This window comes from Lissotriton helveticus, chromosome 7 (assembly GCF_964261635.1).
Source record: "Lissotriton helveticus chromosome 7, aLisHel1.1, whole genome shotgun sequence".
NCBI classification, from domain to species: Eukaryota; Metazoa; Chordata; class Amphibia; order Caudata; family Salamandridae; genus Lissotriton; species Lissotriton helveticus.
Window position 1 is genome coordinate 2638852 of NC_136068.1, and position 20178 is coordinate 2659029.

The 20178-nt window shown below is 50.5% G+C and overlaps 1 protein-coding gene across 1 annotated transcript in view; it reads right to left on the bottom strand.

The window, feature by feature from the left end:
* The window catches only part of LOC144767921 (von Willebrand factor A domain-containing protein 7-like), a 210301-nt gene that overhangs the window by 101727 nt on the left and 88396 nt on the right, over nucleotides 1-20178 (bottom strand). Inside the window, exons 9-12 of the mRNA XM_078651260.1 lie at nucleotides 10262-10378; nucleotides 7947-8498; nucleotides 6375-6507; nucleotides 1057-1224 (exon numbers count right to left, since the gene is read on the bottom strand). Coding sequence (XP_078507386.1) covers nucleotides 1057-1224; nucleotides 6375-6507; nucleotides 7947-8498; nucleotides 10262-10378 — 970 coding nt within the window. The remainder of the gene's footprint in view (nucleotides 1-1056; nucleotides 1225-6374; nucleotides 6508-7946; nucleotides 8499-10261; nucleotides 10379-20178) is intronic.

Below are 20178 nucleotides of genomic sequence, written 5' to 3' on the forward strand. Positions count from 1 at the left end.
AACAAGGGTGGGCTGTCCACAGGAGTCCTCAAACTGTTGGAGATATACATCCACATATGCTAACAAGGGCAGCTGTCCTCAGGAGTCCTCAAACTAGGGGAGAGATGCCCACATATGCTAACAAGGGTAGCTGTCCTCAGGAGCCCTCAAACTGGGGGAGAGATGCATCCACATATGCTAACAAGGGTAGCTGTCCTCAGGAGTCCTCAAACTGGGGGAGAGATACATCCACATATGCTAACAAGGGTAGCTGTCCTTAGGAGCCCTCAAACTGGGGAGAGATACATCCACATATGCTAACAAGGGCAGCTGCCCTCAGGAGCCCTCAAACTGGGGGAGAGATACATCCACATATGCTAACAAGGGCAGCTGCCCTCAGGAGCCCTCAAACTGGGGGAGAGATACATCCACAGATGCTGACAAGGGTAGCTGTCCTCCAGAGCCCTCAAACTGGGGGAGAGATACATCCACAGATGCTAACAAGGGTAGCTGTCCTCCAGAGCCCTCAAACTGGGGGAGAGATACATCCACATATGCTAACAAGGGTATCTGTCCTCAGGAGCCCTCAAACTGTGGGAAAGGTGCCCACATATGCTAACAAGGGTAGCTGTCCTTAGGAGCCCTCAAACTGGGGGAGAGATACATCCACATATGCTAACAAGGGCAGCTGTCCTCAGGAGCCCTCAAACTGGGTGAGAGATACATCCACATATGCTAACAAGGGTAGCTGTCCTCAGGAGCCCTCAAACTGGTGGAGAGATGCCCACATATGCTAACAAGGGTAGTTGTCCTCAGGAGCCCTCAAACTGGGGGAGAGATGCCCACATATGCAGCAACAGCAGTACAAGGATGTCTTCACAGTGACATGGGCTACACAGGATTCAGAAGTAGAGAGTTGCCTTGAAATGTGGGATCCCTACTTGTGCAATTACCTTCCACAATCTGTGGGACTGTGGAACAGCTGTTTCAATCCCACCCTCCCAGCTATAGCTGCCCCCAGGTGCATCACAGGTGTGTGTCCCAACATATAGAAATGCCTGTGGCAGCAGCGGTTACCTGTGGCTCGAACCGTGAACTCAGCAGATGACGTCAGCTGCAGCGTCCACGCCCCCGGCAGGACAGGTGGCGTCAAGATGACCCGCTCCAAGCTTCCGGCCACCTTGGAGCTCGCGATGGGGGATGGGACGGCCACTCCACCGGGCGGCACTCCAGCGTACGACACACCTGGCGAGGATGACATCAAAACGCAAATGTAAAACCTTATGTAATGCAGTCTTGGGACTAGGAGATAAAACAGCAATGGGGCCGATTCACAGAACTAATCTGAAACAAAATCCTAAACGTACTACTGTTGCTATTCACAGAAGACATTTAGTAATAGTAGTAAAGTTAGGACTCCTAAATGTCTTCTGTGAATCCCAAAAGTATTAAGTTTAGGATTTTATCTCAGATTAGTTCTGTGAATCGGCCCCAATATGTTTGCCAACACCAAACCTAACCCTAGAAACCTGTATATCACTAAATAATATCATTACAGTGTGAAAGAATTCACACTTTCTCTGATCTTTCTCTTACTAAAGGACTCGCCAGAAGGCTAGCCCAGAGAGGAATAGGTGGCAAGTCCCCTGGGGAAAGAGCCTTTACAAATATTTCATCACAGACTTTAATGAAGAAATAGACAGAGTCGACATGAAACAGAATAGTTTCATCAGTGATTGCACAGGTCTCTTCTTGGGTGTTTATATTACAGAAACCTCAGGACCTCAAACAAGAGCGGCTGAACCTGGAAATGGAAGGTCTCTGCGGGGACCCCTGGAGGCCGGAGTAGAGAACCCGCGATGCAAGGAGGTTATGGTGGCGAGACTTGAGCACACAAATGAACAGCACCCGGGACATATGTGTATTGTAAAAAAAATATATTTCTCAAGAATCATGATTTTCGGGTAAGCGCTAAAGATGGGAGACAAACCCCGGTTCAAAATTAGCAGCCTCATGACTAGAATGGAAATAGTTTTTCATTATATGCCGCAATAGCTACTGCCTTTAGTAAAACAGTATAGAATAAACCAGAAAAACTATAGCGCAAATTTGTGGTCAGAAGAGAACGACAAATCTTTAGAACCAGATGAAACGTTGGGCTCCATGTTGCAGGGATTCCGCACAAACAACTATTCGCAAGATTATGGGACCTCGGTGTTTAGGGGCTAAGCCTTCCCACCACCTTAATGCCCACAAGCCCGGGACCTACTAGCTATCGTGTCTCACTCGCTCTCCTACACACTCACAGAGAAACAAGTGATTAGACACCCCAGAGCACAACACTCCGACTCTCTCAGGAATCGCGGTAACGAGGCAAAACCCTTTCGCTCACACTCTTGTTTTTGTCCACAATAAAGTCTGAAAGAGACACGAAATAGTTTAGAATATTTATTCAAACTATCGTGCTCTATAATGCAGTATACGTGCCACAACAAGCAGAAAAATGCATAATACTAATATTGTCAGCATAGCAACAAGGCCATGTATCATGAAGGGAGATATAATAAAAAGACAATAGAGAGAAGACAATTCAGCCTAACCTCCCTCTGATTGCTAGGAATTGGTATCATATCTCTGGATTTTGTCAGCAGACCCCATACCTCAGTGCCTAGATGATAAATCTATATCGCAGGGATCGCATTGGCTCTTCTCCCTGGAAAGGTCCCTCTCCAAGTATGTTCCCCATGCGTGTATCCCCGTAATATCAACATGCTAGCCTCCCACCTGCTGCATTGGTATGTTGTGTAAAAGTGCTAGGGCCTGACCAGAACAGAAAAACAAGGGGCATCGTTTATCGGCCTTGTACATCGTGATTAGACTAAACTCCAGCAACAGGCAGAGCACGAACGCAGTGAACAGCTCCCATGTGAAAGGTATCAACAGAGTTGTTGCAAAATAAAAGCAGTTAGTAACGTGTGCAAAGCTGAATCATGGCTGAAGAGCTTATGTTAACTTAGTGATGTCGACAACGCCCCCACCGGCCACATGACACAACTTCATTCGCATTGCTTATATATAGGCTGTAGGGTTTTAGGTTTAAACCTATAATAACTGATAAAACCCTCCTGAAAGAAAAATAGCCCTCACCGGTGAAAACATATAAACACTGAAAAAACACCTGGACAACTACAAACTAAGGGGCATATTATCAAGCCTGTGCGATAAAATTACCGCCGCTTTATCGGCCGAAAACGGCCGATAAAGCGGCGATAATGGGCTTGTTAATATGCTCTATGGAATTCCAATCGAAGCCCATGTTAGATGTGAAGACATCTAACATGGGCTTCGATTGGAATTCCATAGAGCATATTATCAAGCCCATTATCGCCGCTTTATCGGCCGTTTTCGGCCGATAAAGCTGCGATAATTTTATCGCACAGGCTTGATAATATGCCTCTAAATGCCTTTCAAAGAAAGGAAAAAGAGAGTGAAAGTCATTTTTTTCTTCCTGAAGGGGTCAATACAATGTAACTTTGTTACACAAGTACAGTAAGAAAGACTGGCTAACATTATTCTGCTTGAGTAATTGAGACGGTTTTGGGTATAGAGATGTGACGGCAGTTAATACGCTTCACAACTTACTATGGTTGTCAATTGAACTACTATCTTGTACCGAGTGTTCGTATTTGGAACCTGGTTGCAACTACATATTTTCAATTCTTAACTACTTGATTTGTCACTAGCTTATTTTGCTGATACGCTTATCTACCTGCGGAAGGCTTGTCACATACCGGGTGACCCTTTCCCCCTACACCACGTGCCGCATCTTTAGCCCTGTCATACAGTTTTTGATCTTGGCCTTGAAAAAGTCCTTGTGTAGGACGAAACACGTGTTGGTGATCTCTACTTATTGCTGGGAATACCTGTTTTATGAAAAATAAAGAATAAAGATTGAAGAAAAACAAATAAGTGGACTATATATTTTTGAACCCCCTGCTCTGACAAAGATTTATGTTGATATCTTTATGTCATTGATTTTTTGTCATAGAATAACTCTAGAACTAATAGAGTCTGATATAATTTCTGAGATTGGCAGGGCCTTTAACTTATGCCCTAAATGTTATGATTACTTGCCTATAGGAGTGCTGAAAATAATTTCTCAAAATTTTGTTTGACATCTAACATGGGCTTCGATTGGAATTCCATAGAGCATATTATCAAGCCCATTATCGCCGCTTTATCGGCCGTTTTCGGCCGATAAAGCTGGGATAATTTTATCGCACAGGCTTGATAATATGCCCCTAAATGCCTTTCAAAGAAAGGAAAAAGAGAGTGAAAGTCATTTTTTTCTTCCTGAAGGGGTCAATACAATGTAACTTTGTTACACAAGTACAGTAAGAAAGACTGGCTAACATTATTCTGCTTGAGTTTTGTTCTTTAGGGATGCCACTAAAATATTGTTTCTTCTTCCTTTTACTTTTTCAGTTATGTGGCCTTTGGTCTAAAGATGCAGGGTTTAGTTTCATGTTTTAGGTCTAGTTTAATTATTTTATAAACTATAGAGAATCAGGAAATATCAAACTCATATTTAATATTTTGGCTGCATTTGTGTCTGTAATGTAATCTGTGTCACTTGTAATGCTCTGCAAAAAAGGTTCTTTCCAAGTTCAACAAAGATTGGAGTGATATTGTTTGTATTTGCAGTGATTCAGCTACGTATATAAAAAAGTTGTGTGATGACCTGTCAAAATTGATACCAGAGCTGAAGTGATTCCCTGTAGTAGATCCTTGCCACTTGTTAGATGGTATGCTGAAAGCATCTTTACAATCTTAAGAGTTAATGAGGGATACTATTGACTTTTAGTCTATTCTGGTGCATTGGTTTCTAATGCACAGGAACTAAAACGCAAATATTTATCATTTCGTGCTTTATGTGGCATCAAAGAAAGAGTCATCCCAACTGTGTCCCTTAGCTGATGGTTCTCAGCCCAATGTCAATGCTGAGAGGGGCTTTTTACAGAAGTTTACATGGGAAGGAAAGAGCGAGCGCACACAACCCAAAGACTCACTGAAGAAGTATTGTATGGTGTACTACAATAAGATTAATTTGCAAAAATCTATTTGGACCTCATATACACTATAAGTACACTGTCTATATACCATGTTCTTTCAGTGCAGAAAGCAAGCAATGATAAAAGCAAAACGCTCCATAAACACCGGAAAAACACTTTTTCTGTTGTTTTTAGTGGCGCGAAAATGTGTAACCACTGATAACAACTGTTTTTTAAGATATTGAAAACACTGAAAAAACCCCACCAGAATTTACCAAAAATAGGAACTGAAAACAGGAAAGCCTACTTATATATTTCTGACTCAATCGATTATGTTAATCTATTCTATTTCGAGATGGGAACTTGTTCTGAATACAAAGGTTCAACTGCTTCGTTAAAACATTTAGGGTGCCATTTGGATGGCGGGCGGACTTCTGTCTACCCGCCACCCTACAGGTGCTGGGACGATCGCCGGTGGTGCGGCGGTCCCGCCCCGAAGATTAGGATGCTACCGTAGTGGTGGCATCCTCCATTCCCAGCATTGTGGCAGGCGGTGCTCACAGCACCACCCCCCACAATGCTGGGAATGCACTGCGTGGATTGTCATGCACAAGGTGACAGGCACCGTGAGGTGCCTGCCACCATGTCCATGACAATGCAGGGGGGTACAATAGGTACCCTTCATGTGCAGCCCCAACCCCCAATACGCTGGGGCCTGCAACAGGCCACCGTAAGAGAACTCTGCATGCCGTTGACGCCACGGAAAGGCATGTTTCCGCCCACATGCTAATATGACTGGCGTGTCTAGCAGACACCGCCACCATATTAAACCCTTTTCCGCCCGGAAAAAGGAGTAGAAAAACAAGCAGAAAAGGAGCTGAAATACAGAGAAGGAGCTGAATAGACAGAGGAGACAAAAACGAGCAGAAACAAGCAGAAGAAAGCATGAAAAGAGGGCAGAAAGTGAGAAGAAAAGGAGCATGAGCAAGGCAGAAAAACAAGCAAATGCGAAGCAGAGAGGCACAAACCAACAGGCAGCAGAGAGAAGTTGTGGGCAAGTGGGACAGGAGACTGTCGCAGGGGGAGCTGGTACGAGGACCTATTTCATTATCTCTGTCTCGTTTATGATCTTTTCAAGCGCCATACCTTACACCCACCATCGCATTATCAGAGTTCACGTCCCACCTCTTTTGTGTCTTGCCACTGTTCAGTGCCATCCATTTTATGTTTTCGGCCCCTCCCTCATGTCTATCCTGCCACACTCATTGCCCCAGCCCCATTTGCACCGTTCTCTTCTTCTAAATTTTTCTAAATGTTTCCTGAGGCCTGGCGGTGGCCACCTACCCGCTGGATTGAACAGAGTGAAGGTAGGCTTCCCTGTAATGTACAGCGACACGTTACTGACTGTGCTGTCGATGTTGATGGTAAAGTTCTGTTGAGTGGTCGGTGGTGACTTCCTCACTTGAAGTAAAGTGACCTGTTGGAAGAGGAGCAGAAAGATCAAATGTGGACCACATCATTGAAAAGATACTTTTTAGAATTTACACGAAAGATGAAAGATTAATATTTGGAAAAAATGAATACTGGGTCTAGTACCCCAAGGACTATATATATTTATTTTTTTTGCTCATTTTTTCTGTATTTATCCATTTTTATTTTGTGTTAACAGTATAAATGAAGCTGCAGGGGGTATTTTTCCACATTTATTTGACTGATAAATGTATACATGCATTTAAATGTCCTAATGGATTCAGCGGTTTAGAGTGCACTAGAGTTACCTGAAAACACTTCTCCCTTATTCTAATTAGGACACCAACCACTATGTAGATAGATAATTGTTTAATTTTCCTGATGAATTGCTAATTGATCACTGTTGTGAGACAGTAGACAAGAAATATGTTGACTCACAATCTCTAGTAACCACTGAACATTATTTCAGAGGTGTGCTAACCCAGTTTTTCACCGGGACAAGTAGACTCACTGATTAAAATGTATTCTGAGTCCTACATAGTTCCACTTTGTAATGTCTCTCATCATGCCTAAACATCCTGACACTCCTCTACACTTGCACCTCACCTGGGGCCCGATGTAGGTGGCCCATTACCGGTCGGTAAACCCGAAATTCGGTAAATTTCAGGCTTACCGACCAGTATTGAGCAATTTCAGATGAAAGGGATGATTCTGTATTTACCGAATCATCATTTACTGACTCTGTAATTCACCTCCAGGCCCATAGGAATGAATGGGAATTACCGAATCGGTAAATACCGATTCGGTAAATACGGAATCGTTCCAAATCGGTAATACTTACCGAATATTTAGCTACATACCATTTACCGATTCTAGAATACCGAATCGGTAAAATTCGGTATTCTAGAATCGGTAAATGTACTTTACCTACATCTGGCCCTTGATGTCTTAGGAACAAAAGATCATCGACACAGAGCCCTTCGTCGGGTGCCCGCTCTGCAGCGCTGGTCTGACGAGGAGCACGCCCTATGATGAAGCATGACACCCAGCTGGGTGTGTGAGACTCCCACTCCTACTTCTGGACATATAGTTACACCAAGCAATCCTCTGCTGCTACTTCTCCTTCATAATGAACTGCAAACCTTTCCTTGATTTGAATTTACTGACTCTCACCGACCAAGATTGGTAGAAGGACTGACTCCTATCAAGAGACTCAAGGCTAACGCTAGGGGGGCTCAAATCAAACTCAGACCTCAGGAGACCTTGGAACTGGAACTTCTCACTCTCGTTGAAGACTCACAGATGTGCCCCTCTCTGACGTAGAGTGCCCTCAGCATGTGGAGGATGGATGGCTCCATGTGGGATCGACTTACATAGGTTCTGCTATCTTCAAAGCCAGCCCTGCAGCTCGCAACCTAAGAGAATGTGCAGAAAGCAGACGCTCACCGTGGAGAAGGACACGGAGTCTTCGATGATCTTGGTGACGCTGGAAAGCTCCGCTTTGGTGCTGGAGATAAACTGACCACCAGATGCTAAAGCGATGTCCTGATAGAGCGAGAAGTCAGTTTCCGAGATCTGCCGACGGATCCTGCTGTGGTGTCCCGAGCTGCCCGGTGACATGTGGTGAGAGGTGGCCCTGCTGCTGTGTCCTAGTCCAGAGTGGGACCCATGAGGCCCAGACCTGTGCCCGCGCCCTGCACCGTCGTCCAAGCTCTGCAGATGGCCCCCACGTCTGTACTCTGCACTGAGGTAGGAGCTATGCAGGCGGGACGGTCTCCTGTGCCTTATATCAGGCTGCCAGGCGCTGCGTCGGGTCCTGCCGCGGGCACTTGTCCCAGACCTGGAGCTTGACCTCCCTTCGCATCCCCTGGAGCCCGCTGAAGACCGTCCGCAGCCTCTGGACCTTGTCGCATCATCAGTACGCGAGCTGGTCAGACGCATGGCCCCAGCGCTTCGACGTCTCCTTCTGCCGTAGGCATTGGTCAGAAGGAAGGTCACCTGAAAACATAAAACACAATCCAGTTACTCACAACAAAGACTGAAATGAAAGGAATGTTCCATCAGTACACAGTGTCCATGCTGTGAGCTCTTTAGGCCAAGCATTGCATTCCTGGTGAACCAATGAGTCCAATGCTGTTCATTGGTCCAGCGTTGGCGTGGTATACTTGGCATTGGACTACAGAATAGATGCTTGGGGCAGGAATGTGCTTGTTGATGATACTTCTTTTGGATGTGAGCACCTGTTCCAACACTGCATAAGATATCTTATTGGAAGGAGGATAGAATGCATGGCGGCGTAGCTGTGGGGGTGCATGTGTATCTCAGTGGAAGGATAGAATACATGGCGGCGTATCTGTGTGGGAGCATGTGTATCTCGATGGAAGAAGGATGGAATACATGGCGGCGTATCTGTGTGGGAGCATGTGTATCTCAATGTAAGGATAGAGTACATGGCGGCGTAGTTGTGTGGGAGCATGTGTATCTCGATGCAAGGAGGATAGAATACATGGCGGCGTAGCTGTGTGGGAGCACAGGTGTCTCGATGTAAGGATAGACTACATGGTGGCGTAGATGTGTGTGAGCATGTGTATCTCGGTGGAAGGATAGAATACATGGCTGCGTAGCTGTGTGGGATCATGTGTATCTCGGTGGAAGGATAGAATACATGGCTGCGTAGCTGTGTGCTAGCATGTGCATGGGTGCCGATGCCTTCATCAAGAAGGAAGCAAGCCTGAGGTGCAAACTGACGTAAAGTATCTATTGAAAGTGGAAGTGAGAGTGAGTGGCTATACAACTGTAAAAGGGTTTTGTCATGGTGATAATGCCTTAATAAAGAAGGAAGCAAAACCAAAGGGGATGATGGACTGAGTGTTGAACATTGCAAGCACTCACCCCCAGTCAACTGATCTGGGTTTAATCCATCATTATTCTTTAGCTCACTCCACCACCCCAGTTCAGACATGGCTATATGCAAATCAGTCTGACCCTGTGCCTCATGGGAACAGTCCAGCCTGAACTACCAAGCCATGTCTTAGCTAGCTAAAGAATGATGATGGATTGAACCCAGATCAGTTGACTGGGGGTGAGTGCTTGCAATGTTCAACGCTCCGTCCATCATTCCCTTTGGTTTTGCTTTGTTCACCCTAAGTTGGCGGGGCATGCCCCGACGTGGGTCCCTTGCTCACTTTGCCACTGGATTCAAGCAAGCCGGGCTGATGATGGCTGATTAGCCAGAAACCGGTCCCAGGAAGCTTGTTTCCGGTCCAGGGAAGACATGTCTTGTCCTTCACTGATAGAAACAAAGAGAGCAGTGAGGCCTTCACTTGGATAGAAAGAAAGCATAGATGCAGAGCGGTAAAGCGCCCAGTGGAAGGAACTATCCAGGATAATGCTGGCTCCTCTTCCTTACCCCTTACACTGCTCACCCTGCCTAGTCCTGGCTAAATAGGATCTAAAATGCGGAAACAGCGACTCTTGACATCTACAATAGGTGCAGCTCATGTCTTGCAGAACTCTGCTCATTGGAGGAGACCCTGTGAACCCACCGTGACCAACCTCCCATTGGGCTGACACGGGCAGCTGTGGGTTGGCCACAGAGGGGAGACATGAAACAGACATGTCAAGCCGCCTGAGGCCGCCCCAGGTGTCCTTTACAATAAACTGATCATCTATTCATGGCTTCTTCTCACTGGGGCTTCTTTCCAAGTGCCAGAACTGAGTTCCCTCTCAGCAGTGGTCAGAAGGGCGTAGTCACCATGTACCTTAGATCTGGTCTCTTGACAAAGCGTCAGCACTCGGTTCTTGAGCTCGTAGTCCTTCGCCACCGCGTCCGTGAAGACGTAAATCTCAGAGTCCGGCGGAGTGCTGAGCAAAGCCAGCTGCAAAGAACACACATGAAACTTAGACCAGCGATGGGAACTTCCAGAATATACATCAGTGACAGCAGGGAAACGGAGAGGAGTGGCGAGAGAGGGCACACGTCTTTATTGAATTAGGGCCTCATATATGAGACGTGACGCATCACTGCCTGAAAGCAGCGATGCGTCACTTCTCAGTGCGCCCTCCTTGCGATATGATTGATGCATCTGATTTATTGTGACGCATCATGTCGCAAGGAGTTACAGCTACGTCAGTTTTTCTGACGTATCTGTAAGCGCAAAAGTGACGCATTGCTGGAGTGTGTCACAAAAGTGACGCAACTCCAGCAACGCGTCCTTTCACATGGGGCACGCCCCATGTGAGAGGGCCTGCGTCAGTCTTACGCCTGCCGTGAGGCAGGCGTAAGATATTGACACATTTGCATCCTAGAAGTGACGCAGTGAAATCTGGTAGATTTCACTGTGTCACTTCTACGAGGCTTACTTACGTGGGAACGCCCCCCCTGCATACATTATACCTGACGCAGGTATAATGTGGCGCAGGGATTTACAAAGTGACGCATCTGCTTAGATCCATCACTTTGTAAATAGGGCGCAATAGGAGGCATGTTTTACGTCGCCCATGTGTCACAAAAAGTGACGCATCAGAAGCGCAAAACTGTTGCAAGGCCTCATAAATAAGGCCCTTAATCTCTAAAGGTCACCCGAGGAGTGTCCTTAAAACCACAACTAGCTAAAATATATGAATACAATACAAAAAAGAATTACATGAATTACACAAATTAAGACAATGCATACATAATTAAAGCATTCAAGATACATTCATATATAATAAATATGTCAATTTACTACAAGGAACAATCAAAAACCTCATCAGGCGATAACAGCTCTACACTGTCCAGGATTTATCAATAAATAAAGTGCTTCTTAATGCGTTACAATGAAGCGCTTTAAAATCACGCAATACTTATTGTCGCTGCCGATATAAAGACTCATACAAAAAATAATTCAAACCCTGTGTTACCGCTCCGCCATGGATGAATGGATGAATAACTCATCCTCCTGAATCCAACGTTTTCACCAAATGGAATCTGATTAAACCTAAATTTCATAAACAATCTTCATATAAAAGGACATGAATTGGCTTTAAAATAAACTCGCATCTCACCACGTTGTACAAAGATACAGCTCAAAGGAAGTCTATTTTTTGTAAACAATGTCGGAGGTCATGGGGGAAACCCCGGATTATAGTAGCACCTTGAAGCCCGGGCCGGGTAAGGCGTAGCCGGACCCGATGGGTGCCCGGGGCGAACGTCGCACGGAGGCGGAAAGACCCCCCAGTCGCAGAAGCCCACAAAATAGTGTCTGGGGGGCGGTTAAATAAAGGCGCAAGGCCCAGATTGTACACATAACCCCACCTTTCTGCCAGGCGAAGTTTAAATCCCACCCACCCACACCAAAGGACGCCAGCGTCGCAGCCACAAAGTAGATGTGACGCTCGCACAGTGTCCTTGAGATCTCACGGCAGGGGCACTGAGGGAGCTAAGGACCCCACACAGCCACAGGCAGAGTAGAGGTGACGCTCGCACAGTGTCCTGGCGGCGGGGGTAGAATTCCACCCTTCTAGAGGGAGAGGCATGTACACACTGGTCTGCCCTGTATTAGTTTAAACGAGCCCCAGCATCACAAAATGGATGCTGCAGCCACAGACTCGAGTCTGGCCTCCTGCTGCTGGACGAAACTCTGGCAGAGGCGGCTGGACAATAGGTTTCCTGTCACAGGGAGGTGCGACCACCTCCCAGACAGGCTTTAGTGTTTTGGGGCTGGGTGGGTGCACTCTGAGAGTGCCTTGATGTCTGCACTGGGGGCACATTTGGTGTCCCTGTGCATATTCCAGTTCAAACCGGTTTCGGGGACACTCAGCCTCTGCTCTGGCGTGAAACTGGACAATGGAAATGGGTGTAGCCACCCCTCTTTCCAGACCCTCCCTTAGGTGGGTCCCCTGAGTATGTCCGACCCCCTTTTCTTAGTATAAGTCTGGGACCCCAGTTCTTAGGACTTTAGATTACACCTGGACGAAACTCTGCAATATATATCCTGGAACTTCGACATTCTACATGCCTAGAAGATGGAGTGACTCCCCTGTTCAAACAGGCACCAACAAAGCATTTGCTGGTCTGCATCTTCGTAGCTCCTGCCGGACTCCAAAGTACCTGCAGCCCTGGAAGTGGACTTCCAGACTTCCCTCAGGCCGACACGAGTCCCCAGCAACCCTCATGAGTGACGTGGAACCGGAACTCCTGACACCGTACACATTTGCTAAGTGCATCGACTTCCCAAGCTTTCCTGAAGTTGTGCTTTGGGTTACTTGTAGCCCAAGCCCGAGCACCATCTGCACCGAAGATTGTAGGCCTACACGCCACAAGTGTTCCGTGGGCCTGCTTCTTGCATTTCCGCTCGAGGATTCTTTGCGATATTGTTGGACTTGGCCCTCTTGGCAGGGTCATCCCTGAACTTTTTGCCTTCCTCCAATATTCTCTCTGACCTGTTTTTGTTGGTTTAATGACTCTGGGCACTTTACCACTGCTGACCAGTGCTAAAGTGCATATGCTCTCCCTACTGTAGAGTGTACATGTGATTGATGTCCATGATTGGTTCATTGGATTTACTGTCAGTCCCTAGTAAAGTGCACTAAGAGTGCCAGGGCTTGTGAATGCCAATACTGCTAGTGGGCCTGCAGCGCTGGTTGCGCCACCCACAGAAGCAGCGTTAAGATGTGTCTAGGGTCTGCCATTGCAGAACCTGCGTGCAGTCTGGTACTGTCATGCTGGCTGGGCAAGTGCACCCACTGGCCAGCCTCTAAACCTTCCCTTTACTTCATGTGAGTCACCCCTATGGTAGGCCTGAGGGCAGGGTGCATTGTAAGTGTAAGGTAGTACATGCCCTGATGTGTGTGGCATGTCCTAATAGTGAATTACAGCCAAATTCGTTTTTCACTATTGTAAGGCTACCTGTTCCCTTTAGGCCAGATGGGCTGCTGGAATTATTACACTCTATAATCTCAGCAGGCTCAGGGACCATGGTAGAAAATAATGTTTAGTATGCCTGAACTCAGAATAATAAAATACTTCTTGTAGTAAAGTTTATTTTAATATCCTGTGTTTGCAAATGCTACTTTTAGAAAGTTAGCATTTGCTGGCCTAACCATTTCAGCCCGCCTCTGCTTGGATGTGTATCTGACTGTCTGGGTTGTGTGAGTGACAGGGCTGGGGGATGACAGGTGGTGAATGCAAGGATTACACCTTAGTGGGAGGTAGGAGTGGCCCTGGACTTTCCCTCAGGCTGTGCTCTGCCACCACAATGCTGTCTCCGCCCCCCTGGGGAGCGACTGATGACTCAGCCTGCACCTGGCCCAGGAAGGGCGAAGCACTGTCAACAAGGTACTCCTGGCTGCCCCTGTCCCCACAATGCTGGCTCCACCTCCCTGTGGAGCGTCTGATGTGCCTGCCCTCACACTGAAAGCAACAGCCAGAGTACACCCAACAAGTGCTCAGAGACTGAAAGCAGTTATGCAAAGGCCCCCCTGGCCTGAGAGAACAAAGAAAACTCTGTATAAAAGTAGGAGCCCTGCTCCTTGTAAATCAGAATCCTGTTTCCCACAAAGAACCTCTGCCCGAATAGAAGGAGAAGAAGACGCTGGAAGGACTGGCCTGCTGCTTGCCTTGCTGAGGAAGGAGAGGAAGAAGACTTTAAAAAGACTCTGCTGATTTGTGCTTTAAAACATTATCCAAGGGCTTGATTGAGCTTGCCCCCTGAACTGAACCCCAGGACCAGTGGGTTCATTGTGCCTTCGCTCGCTTTTATCTAGCCGTGTGCTTCCCTGCTGGAGCTGAGGCCTTGTGCCCCTTCGCCCCCTCCTAGGGCCGTGACACCCAGGAGCCTGGCCGCCCATGTCCTGTGAGAGCCTCGCTCTGTCCAGAGTCGCTCTCTTCCCCGTGGACCGGGCCGCCTGCTCCGCTGTTGCCGCCTGCTACTGGAGCGCGTTGTGTGCTCCCTCTCGCACCTCCCGCCGGAATTCCTAGTCTGAGGGTGATCTACGCCTCGGGCAGCCGCCGTACGTCTACAGCGTACCCGGCCGCCCCGCTTCGCCCTTTGCCCTGAGGAGAGGCCGTGCCGCCCCCTAAAGGGCTCCCAGTACGTGCAGTACTGCCGGAGCCGGGCCGCACCTGCCTCCTGAAGCCGCCGCCACCTAAGAGTCCGAAGGTGCCCCCGCCGCGCACTAGAAGAGTGCGGGCCGTCCCTGCTTCCCCGGGACTTAGAGTGAAGAAACGTCTCGTCATCGGGCTCGGGGCCCGCAACGCCTTATTTCCCCGCTTCTGATTGCCAACACACCAAGGTACTGTAAATATCCACCGCGGTGCGAGCCACTCTCCTAACCGGACTCGCACCGCCCTGTGTGCCACTGCAGCGCCCCCCCTCGTGAGCGCCACTCTGTGTGTCTGAGAGCAGCAGCGCGAGCCGTCCTGACAGAGAGTCTCGCGCCGCTCTGTGCCCTCTGGCCCCCCTTGGCAGTTCCAAGACCTGTGCTCCCCCCAGTGCGAGTCCCGCACAGCCGGTGGGACCCGTACGAGTTACCAGACCCAACAGTGCCGAACGCGCCTCACGCGGGAAGCGTGAGCTTGGGCAGGTCGGGCCCGTATCTCGAGTCACAGCGGGCCGGAAGTATTGAGGAGGTCCTGGGCAGTCATAAGAGAAGGGGAAAGGCGTGAAGATACCCCCAGAGTGCCCTCAGAGATCTAGTGACCGGAGGAAAAGCCTTGTTAAAGCCCACAGAGACTAAGAGAACTATTGAACTTGAGAGAAAAGCAGTTTCAAGTGAATTAAACACAGGGAGATCCACCTTTGAACTTGAAACTAAAGAAAAGCTTGCCTATTTACAATCTGTTGGTATACAAAAACGTTATTGGTCTTGTAATAAGTCTGAACTGCTCATATATATATATTTTTACATAAAGAAGCGTATTTTTACATATATACAGCCTGTTGTCCATTTGTGGGGGGATTGGTACATTTTACTGTGTGTGTGATTACAAATGCTTAACTGAATAACGCTTGAAGAATAGCCTTGGTTGCTCACGCCACACACCTAGAGGGTGAGCAAGGGTAATTCTAAGGGGTCATCCTTTGCCCTGACTTAGAGGAGAGGGTCCCTGCTTGTCACAAGTGCATACTTGCGCCAACCAGAGACCCCCAATTCTAACAGATACCTAGTCCATTTACTGGTGGGTCCCCTCGAAGGTAACTCTACTTTTTCTTTGGCTTCACTGGTTGCTCCAGATGTGCCCTGACTCCCTACCAAGTGGTGAGTCTCCTTCCTGTTCACTGGCTAGTGACCCAGACTCTGTTCCCTCTACTTTCAGGTTCTTCCCATCTCTGATCCAGGCTTGTATCCCTCCAGAAGATGTCACTCAGTCACTTTGAGCCCATGCTGCGTCAAAACCCTGCGCCTGCTTGAAGCAGGCATAAGGATTGACGCAGCATTGTAAAGATAGAGCCCCCCAGAGCATTGCTGGAGCTGCGTCGCGCTTGCAACGCAACTCCAGCAATGCGCCGCCTTTACGGCACAGATGTCTCACGCATCTGTCCGTTTTTGCCCCATGGTGCGGCGCATTGTAAATGCAGCGCATCGCTGGTGGCAGAGCTGGGACGCACAATAACTGGCGCATCCCTGCTGATATGCAAGGATATGCCAGTTATTGTAAATCTGCCCCAAAGTCATTGCCAAGCAAGCATTCAACAGGGAGATCTGCACTTACCACAACCTTTTTGAGGCCACTTACCCCTCCCCAGGATAAATTAACAACTGCCAGGGCATGGTTGGTCCTGACATTGCTCACATTGGTCACTTGGTAAAGTTCACCAAGTACGATCTGTCCAGGGTCCACAAGGTCTTGTGTCACCTTGTTTTCACTTGCCCCTGTGTCGCTGTAGGCCATGGCCTCGTTTCCATTTATCAAAGGCTGCTGTCTGTATTTGCCCAGATTACTGGGACTCACACAGGAGGACATATTCATGCCTCCATCACAGATCAGAACAGCTTGAGTTGGCACTCTGACTAGGCCAGAGCCCATCTCAGAACCCAGGGTTAACCCTACAACACCCTTCTGCTGATTTCCACCACCTGGAGCTGAACTAGGGGGAACAGTTGCCTTGGGGGCAATGGTGGCTGGAGTTGAGTCTTTACTTCTAGTGCAATCACTACTCCAATGTGTTGGAAAGGCGACCCCGGGGGAGACAGAAGGTGTCTGACTGTCCGCCCCGAGACCCACCTCTCTGTATGGACTAGGCCGAGCGCCGTAGGGAGGCCTCCTTGGCGAGGCTCCTCTCCTACAATCGTAACAGCAGAGTAATCACACTACTTACAGATAGACACTACACAGGAAGGAGGTTCACAAGAATCTTTATATAAGTACTCGAAGCAAGTTCTTGGCAGGATAGCGGCAAGGATCGAGGGATCCGTAATGTCTTGATCTCGGGGGAAAGGGGGTAGCGGGACAGTCTTGGCACCCACTGGTGCGTGGATAGTTCAAGGGATCAGGCCGCGACAGCGTCAGCAGGGCCTCGGAGATAGTTCAGCGGGGTCAAGCCGCGACAGCGTCAGCAGGGCCTCGAGGATAGTTCAGCTTGGTCAGGCCGCGACAGCGTCAGCAGGGCCTCGAAGGTGGTTTAGCTTGGACAGGCCGCGACAGCGTCAGCAGGGCCTCGAAGGTAGTTCAGCTTGGTCAGGCCGCGACAGCGTCAGCAGGGCCTCGAAGGTGGTTTAGCTTGGACAGGCCGCGACAGCGTCAGCAGGGCCTCGAAGGTAGTTCAGCTCGGTCAGGCCGCGACAGCGTCAGCAGGGCCTCGAAGGTGGTTCAGTTTGGTCAGGCCGCGACAGCGTCAGCAGGGCCTCGAAGGTAGTTCAGCTCAGTCAGGCCGCGACAGCGTCAGCAGGGCCTCGAAGGTGGTTTAGCTTGGACAGGCCGCGACAGCGTCAGCAGGGCCTCGAAGGTAGTTCCAGGTGCAAGAGTTCAGATCAGGATCAGCCGCGACGAGGTCAGCAGGGCTTCCACTCCAGATACAACTGCCGTCTTGATCCGGGGCTGGCCCAGATATAGGACTGGAGGGCTTTGATGTCCGGACCCTCACGCCTGGGGGTCAGAGGGGCCGGGATGAAGGTGTCCAGACACCCAGCAGGGGGGCGGAGCCAGCGCCCAGGGAGCCGGGAGAGCGATCGATACCAGGCGTCCGGGGGTGGGGGAAGGCCCCTCGAGACTCTCCTCCTCCGGGGTCTGGTCGAGTGGCCACTTTACCACCTGGGAGGATCCTGGTGCCTCAATGTCTGGGCTTCGCTGGGGCCGGGCCCGGGATGGCTGCGGCCACGTGTTCGGGGCGTGAGGGTCCCAAGATGGAGTCGGGCCGGTAAGGGTGGCCGGGTCAGGGTGCCAGGCTGGCAGCGTTGGCGAGCAGGTTCCGCCGGGGTCTCAGGGAGGGGGAGGGGGAGAGCTGTAGGTGGCCGGGGAGGTTGCTCGTGCCGATGGTTCGTGAATGTGCGGGTCAGGGGGGTCGATAGTAGGTAAAATGGAGGGCCGGTGTCGTCCCGGGCCCGCCATGCATACGGGGTCGGACCACGCCACGAGGCCGTGTCCAACACACGTCCCCTCCAGCTGAAGGCGGGGAGAGTCACCCATCGTCCTGGGGGCTCTCTTTGTCGAGGCGGAAAAACCGGGACAGGCCGTCAGCGTTGGCGTGGTCACTGCCAGGGCGATGCTCCACCGTGAAATCCATGCCTTGGAGGGAGATGGACCATCGCAGCAGTTTGGGATTTTCGCCACGCATGTGCATCAGCCACCTTAGGGGCCGGTGGTCAGTCTGCACCCGGAAGTGGGTGCCGAAGAGGTAGGGCCTGAGTTTCTTGAGGGCCCACACGACAGCGAAGGCTTCTCTCTCGATGGTGCTCCATCGCTGCTCTCGGGCCAGCAGCCGCCGGCTGATGAAGGCCACAGGATGGTCAGTTCCCGCGGAGTCCATTTGCGATAGGACCGCCCCGATGCCGTGTTCCGAGGCATCGGTCTGGACCACAAACTCTCGGCTGTAGTCGGGGGCCTGGAGCACAGGGGCGGTCCACATGGCTGCTTTCAAGGTCTCGAAGGCCACCTGACACGCGGGTGTCCACTGCACTTTTTGGGGCCGGTTCTTCGAGGTCAGTTCCGTGAGGGGGCCCACAATGCTCCCATAGTTCTTGACAAAACGCCGATAGTACCCCGTGAGCCCCAGGAAGGCTCGGACGGCGGTTTGGTTGACCGGGGGTTCCCAGGCTAGGATGGCGTCGATCTTGGGTTGGAGGGGAGCCACTTGGCCGCTCCCCACTTGGTGTCCCAGATAGGTCACGGACCCTTGGCCTATCTGGCACTTGCTGGCCTTCACAGTTAGCCCGGCCCGGCGGAGGGCGGTCAGGACCTCCCACAGGTGTTTCAGGTGCTCAGCCCAGTGGAGGCTGTAGACCGCAATGTCGTCTAGGTAGGCGGCGCTGAACTCTTCTAGCCCCGCCAGTACTTTGTTTACTAGTCTCTGGAAGGTGGCCGGGGCGTTTTTCATGCTGAAGGGCATCACCTTGAACTGGAAGTGGCCGTCGGGTGTGGAGAAGGCTGAGCGCTCCTGGGCGCTAGGAGTGAGGCCGATCTGCCAATACCCGGCGGTGAGGTAGAAGGTACTGAGGTACTTGGCGGCCCCCAGGCGGTCGATCAGTTCATCGGCCCGGGGGATGGGATGTGCATCGGTTCTCGTAACAGCATTCAGCCCCCGGTAGTCGACGCAAAACCGGAGTTCTGGCGGGGCGCCAGGTGCGGCGGCCTTGGGGACCAGGACCACTGGGCTGGCCCAGGGACTGTCGGAGGGTTCGACCACCCCCAGGGCCAGCATCTTGGTGACTTCCGTCTGGATGCAGGCCCGAACTCGGTCGGGGACCCGGTAGGCCCGGTGTCGTACTGGCTGACTGTCCCCGGTGTCGACATCGTGGACACACCATTGGGTAACCCCGGGGGTGAGGGAGAACAGATCTGTGAATTGTCCCAACAGTTCCTGACAGTCTCGGCGCTGTGCGGGGGTCAGGTCGGGGGAGAGAGAGATCCCTTCGACGGAGCCGTCCTTCTCAGTGCACTTTAGGAGGTCAGGCAAGGGCTCGGAGTCGTCTTCGGTCCCATCGTCGGTAGCGAGTAGCAGGCTCAGTTCTGTGCGGGCAAAATGAGGTTTGAGCCGGTTGGCGTGCAGAACCCGGAGGGGGTTCCGGGGGGACTCCATATCCACGAGGTAAGTGACGGGGCTCTTGCGCTCGATCACCTTGAAGGGCCCCGACCATTTGTCCTGGAGGGCACAGGGTGCGACCGGGGACATGACCCAGACCCGCTGGCCCGGCTCGAACTCGATGGAGGAGGAGTGCTGGTCGTACCAGCGTTTCATGTCCTCCTGACTGGCCTCCAGGTTGGCCTCTGCAAGGGCCCGGAACTTCCGAGTCTGGTTTCGGAGGGTCAGGAGGTATCGGTAGACATCCGGGGGTGCGTCTTTGACGGTAGTTTCCCAGCCCTCTTTGACCAGGCTGAGCGGACCTCGGACAGGGTGTCCGTACAAGAGTTCAAAGGGGCTGAACCCCAGGGATTTCTGTGGTACCTCCCGATAGGCAAACAGGAGGCAGGGCAGCAGGACGTCCCATCTGCGTCGTAGTGGCTCCTCTAGGCCCTGTATCATTCCCTTGAGTGTCCGGT